Consider the following 7,825-nt stretch of genomic DNA (forward strand, 5'->3'; position numbering starts at 1 on the left):
TAATCTGAAACCCAGATTGCAGGCAGAACCACTTGGAACGGGAAACAGCATGTATGATTATGAATCTGTACTGTTTGTTTGATATTATTATTATTATTATTATTATTATTAATATATATGCCTTAGTGTAAATACAAAGAGCTCTATGGCATTTATTTTGTAGATTATGTTCATTTTCTGTTGGTTATGTTAATTGTTATGTGTCCTTGACTGTGTGGAGTTGTGAGTCTGGAATTGTGACACTAGTACATCCCACCCATGTCAGGCAGGTGACTGCAGTTACAATCAATGTGATCAATGTGTAGTTTCTATACAAAAGTAAGACAATAAGAAGGTTACAATTTAATCTAAATATTATTTAAAGAGGAAGGTCTTGAGCTGTCGTTTGAAGGTGCTCAGTGACTGAGCTGTTCTGACCTCGAGGGGAAGTTCATTCCACCACCGAGGGGCCAAGACGGAGAAGAGTCTAGATGAGCGTCTTGTTTTTACCTTCAGAGATGGAGGACCAGGCGAGCAGTACTGGAGGCTCGGAGTATACGAGGTGCAGTGCGAGGTGTAATAAGAGACGGGCAGAGACTCTAACACACACAAACTGACCATGCACCAGTCACTCTGTGCAGCTTTAGTCTGCCAACTACCTCACTTGTCACTTTGTCACTTTAAACTTACCTCTGTTGCACTACATGGTTTTGCACTCTCCACCATGTGCCCTTATTTGTTTATGGTGTTTTTAAAATTGTATATTGTGTTTTTTTTTTTTTTTTTTTTTGTATTTATACCTTTTGTATTCAATGTTACTGTTTTGTATTTAATGTTACTTGTATGGGTCTGAGAGTAACGTAATTTCAATTCTCTGCATGTCCTGTACATGTGGCAGAATTGACAATAAAGCTGACTTTGACTTTGACTAAGGGCTGTGAGGTAGGATGGTGCTACTCCATGTTTGGCTTTGTAGGCCAGCATCAGTATTTTGAACCTGATGTGTGCAGCTACTGGGAGCCAGTGGAGGGAGCGTAGTAGAGGGGTGGTGTGGGAGAATTTGGGAAGGTTGAAGATCAGTCGTACAGCTGCATTTTGTATGAGTTGTAGAGGTCGGATGGTACATAGTGGTAGACCAGCTAGAAGGGAGTTACAGTAATCCAGTCATGAGATTACTAAGGACTGAACCAGTAGTTGGGTGGCCTGTGTTGACAGGTAAGGGCGGATTCGTCTGATATTGTAGAGAAGGAATCTACGTGAGCGGGAAAGATTACTGATGTGAGTCGAGAAGGAGAGTTGGTTGTCTATTGTTACTCCAAGGTTGCGGGCTGTTGTAGAAGGAGAGAGCTGTGAGTTGTTCAGGTAAATAGCAAGATCCTGATGTATCGAGGAATCTTTTGGAATGAATATTAGTTCAGTTTTGGTGGGATTGAGTTTGAGGTGATGGACTGCCATCCAAGCATGTAGATCTGAGGGAGGAAAAGAGAAGATGAGTTGTGCGCTCCATGTGCGCTTTCCGCTTTCAAGTACTCATCAAATGCAAGCTGAAGATCCAATAAATATAGTTTTCATGCATCCATTAGTCCACTGGGGCCTGAACGCGTCAACCCAGGCTGTTCCAAAGAACGTAAGTACTGGGGCTTTATGGAGAGGAGGCGGGGCATCCCACTTCCCTATCCAGCCAAGCCTGAAGGCATGATTGAAATGGGCTCAGCGAATAGCCACGCAAGGGGTGAGATGTTGAGCAAATCAATTGAAACAGAACCAGATTAATCAAACATAATTCACTTTCTCCTAAATACTAAATATGTTTCTTGCGTTGGATTCTTCAAAATGGCCTTCATCCAAACTTGTGACTGGTACTGTACAAATATAAAAGTGACTTGGAAAGGATCCACCTCTGCCTCATGTAGACTCTCCACTGTTGTCCCTCAAGGCTCAGTACTAGGTCATCTCCTTTTCTCCCTCTACATGAGATCACTTGGTGAGGTAATTTCCTCACATGGATTATCCTACCACTGCTATGCCAACGACACACAACTCATCTTCTCTTTTCCTCCCTCTGATCTACATGCTGCTTCCAAAATCTCGGCATGTCTAACCGACATCTCATCTTGGATGGTAGCCCATCACCTCAAACTCAATCCCACCAAAACTGACCTAATATTCTTTCCAGCAGATTCACCACATCAGGATCTTGCTATTTACCTGGACAACTCACTGCTCTCTCCTTCTACAACACCCTCTCTCCTTCTCGACTCACATCAGCAATCTTTCCCACTCATGTAGATTCCTTCTCTACAATATCAGACGAATCCGCCCTTATATGTCAACTCAGGCCACCCAGATACTGGTTCAGTCCTTAGTAATCTCAAGACTGGACTACTGTAACGCCCTTCTAGCTGGTCTACCACTATGTACCATCCGACCTCTACAACTCATACAAAATGCAGCTGTACGACTGATCTTCAACCTTCCTAACCTTCTCCCACACCACCCCTCTGCTACGTTCCCTCCACTGGCTCCCAGTAGCTGCACGCATCAGGTTCAAAACACTGATGCTGGCCTACAAAGCCAAACATGGAGTAGCACCATCCTACCTCACAGCCCTTATTACACCTCACACTTCACTTTACTTTTTTTCTCCGTCTTTGCCCCTCGGTGGTGGAATGAACTTCCCCTCGAGGTCAGAACAGCTCAGTCACTGAGTATTTTCAAACGTCAGCTCAAGACCTTCCTCTTTAGAGAATATTTAGATTAACTTGTAACTTTCTTATTGTCGAACTTGTGTACAGAATCTACAACAGAGTGAATAAAATAGATGTATTCATAGTTGAGGGTCCTAGAGAACCAGAATTGATCTCTTCATCGTTGGTAACTTGAAAGCATGTTGTATGTCGCTCTGGATAAGGGCGTCTGCCAAATGCCTTAAATGTAAATGAAATACAGTTTTTACAGTTTTCATGTTTGTTATTAGATTTTTTTTTTACAGTGAAAGGATCAGATGTGTCGTCGTGTGTCTCTAGCTGGTCATTTTCCATTATTAAGTCTGCAGGATGAACATTTTCAAACATAAAAAGATTTCTGCAGGACGAAATGACCAGGAGAAAAAAAACAGGTACAAGCTGCCACAGCCATCGTGGAATGGAGTGCAGCTTCATGCCAAGTCAGAGCAATGACTGTGACTGAATTTTTTTTTAAGGAATTGTGTTCTGTCCAGTCATGCCGGCCCTATTTGTATTCAGCATGAAGGCACTCTGCTCTGCATGGTGTTGCAAAATGGAATCCAGTTTTTTTTCATATTGGTATTGATCCCTTTGGGGCAGAGTAAAGCCTACTAAACCCAGTTTATTGCAGACCGTTTCCAGACTGAGCACTCAGCTCCCAGATGCTAATAGTCAGAGTTTTGCCTCCCAAAAACAGGCATTATGGTGTCAGGGCTGTTGCATCTCAGGTTTGGCCACCGTAGTAATTTGTAGTCATCTCAAAGGGCACTTACTGAGTTTTCCGTGCTTTGGACATGATAATTCCTGCCACTGTGTTGTCATTAAAATAAAATTAGCGCCAGCAACACAACTATGACCAACAAGTGTTTGCTATGATATTCCACTTTAGTTCTGCAATGGATATCTCATAGTCTTTCCCACGCATCCACTCATGGTAACTTGAGTGTTCAGATATTGCCTCTTTTTTTTTAGGTTGTTGTATATCATGTGTTGCAGCTAAATGGACCTGTTGTGATTTTTTTCTACCATGTTTTAACACTTGATAAACCTTTGTATATGGCTTCCGTCATGGAAAATAGTTCCAGCCAGGAGTCAGGTGGGTGGCAGATGCCTGTCTCTTTGCTCTGGGACAGGAAAAACAAGGTAATAAGGTCATATTGGAATTTGAAGATACATTCAGGGTGATGAATTTGTGAGATCAGCATTTCTTGAATTTCCATGCAAGGCCTTTTTGTACAATATAAATTTACAGTGCACAGATTATTGTGTGCTTCTGAAGTGTCAGCTAAAACATAAATAGTGGCTTGAAGTGAGAAGTAAGGCTGAAATGTGCCCTTTTTCACTTAAAAAACGAAATGGAAAAAGTCTGCTGCATTGGATGATCAGTGAAGGGACATGAATCGAAGGAACAGATTGTCTGCGCTAGAAGGGCATTTTTACGGCCAGAAATCTGCATCTGATTCTTTACAGCTACAAATTATTGCTGAAAAGGTAACAAAGACATGCTGATACTACTTTCATGTTGATAAAAGAAATATGTTCATCGCCTGTTCCTGGTCCAGGCAACGTGATGAGATTGATATTTTAGATGCTGTCGGACCTATATTGGGTCATCATCGGTTTTTGACAACGTTCTGCTTTTCAGATGAGACTTGTCACCTCAGGGACAGGTGCTCGCTACAGATAGCGGTCACCTCAGTGGCGTCACACGTCCCGAGACTTCTGGGATCTGAGCCAGACTCGTTGGCCACAAGTGGAATTGCTTTAATTGAAACTATACACACAACTCGAGCTCCTTTTCTACTCTGCAGAAAAGCTATTATCCCAATCTCTTAACTGTTTGGTTGAATGGAATCATACATGTCTGCAGAATTCATTAACTCTATTACACTGCACTTATTAATTATACAAACTAACATGTTGGCGTCTGCAATTGAACCAGGCTAATTTTTACCATTTTTTTTTTTTTTTTTAACAAAAATGCTTTATTTAACCAAAATTTAAGGTTTCCATTAAACATTTTTCTGTTCTTGCAGAGAGAAGGAGAGGGAGCAAATGCCAGGTGCCACTTTCGGGGAATCCTGGCTCTTCTTCGGCTGTCGCCACAAAGACCGGGACTTTCTTTTCAGGTGGGTGCACCATGTGTTTTACCCTAACCAGCATTACTCACCCCACATGGGGGGCCAATGGCTCCAAACTGGCTCCTTGCAGCATGGAAAAGGCAGTGAAATGGAGGCGTTTCTGTGGAAACCTTGGGACGTGTGGAACAAGGCGCTGTACACTATGATTTGGTTCTGAGCATCCCGGTGAGCTATAACTCACTTCACAAGGTGTGAGTAATGACGACCATGGTGTAATACTGCAGTAACATCCACTTACACCATGATTAATATTTGCGTGAGAAAAATGAATCGAGGACCAGCTTCTCTTCATGATAACCATCTCCCTGGACTTACTTCTCCCACAGACAATTAATCTGTAACCCACAGATGGACTCATGGAACCAAGCTGCCATGGATTTCCATCTAGTTTGCTTTTGTCAGACCACACATAAAAAAAGGTCATGTGTTTAGATCGTTCAGCCAGAATAATGCAAGACCCAGAGGCTGAACAATCTGCGCTTAGCACCAGTTTCAAAATAGTTCCCGTTGTCTCTGTTTATGGCTATATTAGGAATTCTTTATGCTTATGGGGCACTATATTTACCACTTATTAACCGTCCTAGTAAGAAAGACATTATGTCCATTATGTTGCAGGTCCATATTTAATATAGCCAAAACTAAAGTGCTTTCAGCAGTTTTCCAGCACTTTACACAAGCATTAGGACTTGTTGAGGTGGACAGACCTGGCATCTATGTCAAATACTGAGAAACCTTTGGTGTGAGAAAAGTGTGGAAAAGCTTTTCTTCCACACCACAGAACCAGTCCTAACAACAAAAGACATCAAATATATTTTTTTCTATACAAACTCTCCACCAAACATCAGTGGGTGCAGATGGGTCCAGATGGGTCCAGTGGTGTGTAATTATTTCTGCAAAAAAAAAAAAAAATTATATACAGGCCCATAAGTGAAGCAATTTTATGCAAAAGGTAGTGAAACGACAAGATGCCAGCTACTATTTCATTTCAAAATATTAGTAAATTTGCTTCTTGGATAATGAAGTCTTCAGACATCTTATCAAGCCACATTCACCCTCTCTAAAAGCTTTACTCTATTCAGGAGGACCATCCCCATTTTTATTACATAGACTCAAAGTAGAATCATAAAACCATTTAGACTTTGATTTTTCAGGTTTGGGGCCAAAATTCCTCCCCTCTTATAAAAAAAAAAAAAAAACTAACAACAAAGCATCAGAGCACTTTCTAATCAAGCCCAGAATTCACCGTGCACGTGGATGGCCGAGCACATCCAGACGTTGCGAGCAGGTGCCCCCGCTGCCTGCTGTTCTCCTCTCTCCGGGTTTGATGGATTTGTAGGTTATATTAAAAGGGAATGAAGAGCGCTGAGCTGGTGCCTGGGGACTAGGGTATCACTTGGCCTTATTTTCTGCGTAAACACTATTTCAGATCCCACAAGGGGGCCCTGTTGATGTCCAAATAACACTAACACACACACACACAAAATGAATTGACGTTAATGAATACTGTTGATGGGAATAGACTGTGAGGCACATACTGTACAAGATTCACGTACGTGTATGATGCTTTATGAGCGCCTGAATGAGTTCACCCTGATCTCTGATCTTCTCCTCTTTGCACCTCTTCCCCGGCTTTAATATCTGGGCCTCGCAGCTCTGGTTGTTTGTGAAGTTGAGAACCATGGCCGAAGCCTCTGGGGCCATTCTGCTCAAACGAGTTATGAAATCAGAGAGAATGAGTCTGGCCAGCATTCCTTGTTCACAAAGAGGAAGGCAGCTGAAAAAAAGCACAGGGCTATTGATTGAAAATGGAGGAAACGGGAAACTTGACCTTTTAGATCTATATTTTAAATTTTTTATTTATTAAGTATTAGGAACACGTTGTCCCTGTGACTTTCATTGAAGGTTTTCTAACCAAGGCCATTAAATAAGACCGAACACAATCTTTCACAATTTGACGAAAGATTAACTCTAGATTAAAATATGCCCTGGTTCCCTGTGTTCAACATGTTTTTTTTTCTTTCAGGGAGGATTTGGAGAAGTTTGTGGTGAATGGCACCCTGACCCATTTGAAGGTCTGCTTCTCCAGGGACAATTCGGAAGGGCCAGGAAGCAGCCCTAAATATGTCCATCACAGCTTGCAGCTTCACTCCAAAGAGATCATCAGTCTCCTGCTGGAACAGAACGGCTGTTTCTATGTTTGTGGGTGAGTTAACCTAAACCTGTTAACCTTTATTTACCAGTGTGGATGAGAATTCATTTAAATAGTAATGTTTTCTATTAAGTTTAAATAGGGCTGATGTAATGCCCTTGCAGAATATGTTCCAACCACACAACGGGCCTCCTCTCCTTTGCAGAGACGCAAAAAATATGGCTAAGGATGTGAACGAAGCTCTTATAGAGCTCTTCAGGACTGAGCTTCAGGTGGACAAGCTTGAAGCCATGAAGAAGATAGCAACACTGAGGGAGGAGAAACGCTATCTTCAGGACATCTGGAGCTGAAGCACGTTCCTGCCGATGTTCTGGGATGCAGATCCTGCCGGGTCTAAACTAAGAGATCCATTGTTAGTGAAAGACAGGAATTCATTCCCGAATCATTTTTCTGAAGGAGTTAGCCATAATCGTGTCTTCTTTTCAGGTATTCTAATTGATGACAATGCTGACTCTTTACAATAAAACTAATTCAAATGAATTACAGAGGCCTTCATTGACTGTATATCAGCTCTTTCTGGTTGTGAAATGAAAGTGAATTTGTCATTTTGATACACAGCAGAGCACAGCACACGGTGCACACAGCAAAATGTGTCCTCTGCATTTAACTCATAACCCTTGGTGAGCAGTGAACAGCCACGTAAGGTGCCCAGGGAACAGTGTCTGGGGACTGTAGCTTACAGGATTTGAATCTGCAACCTTTCGGTTACGAGTCTCCTTCCTCAACTGCTAGGCCACCATAGGCTAGACTTTCACAAACTACATTGAACT

At 42.0% G+C, this 7,825-nt stretch overlaps 1 protein-coding gene across 1 annotated transcript in view; it reads left to right on the forward strand.

Annotated features, from left to right (window-relative positions):
- LOC114766369 (methionine synthase reductase-like) overlaps positions 1–7,535 on the forward strand; it is a 25,030-nt gene extending 17,495 nt beyond the window's left edge. The window contains exons 14-16 of the mRNA XM_028957108.1: positions 4,742–4,834; positions 6,870–7,049; positions 7,201–7,535. Coding sequence (XP_028812941.1) covers positions 4,742–4,834; positions 6,870–7,049; positions 7,201–7,345 — 418 coding nt within the window. The 3' untranslated portion in view covers positions 7,346–7,535. The remainder of the gene's footprint in view (positions 1–4,741; positions 4,835–6,869; positions 7,050–7,200) is intronic.
- Positions 7,536–7,825: the final 290 nt, after the last annotated feature.

This window comes from Denticeps clupeoides, chromosome 2 (genome assembly GCF_900700375.1).
Source record: "Denticeps clupeoides chromosome 2, fDenClu1.1, whole genome shotgun sequence".
NCBI classification, from domain to species: domain Eukaryota; kingdom Metazoa; phylum Chordata; class Actinopteri; order Clupeiformes; family Denticipitidae; genus Denticeps; species Denticeps clupeoides.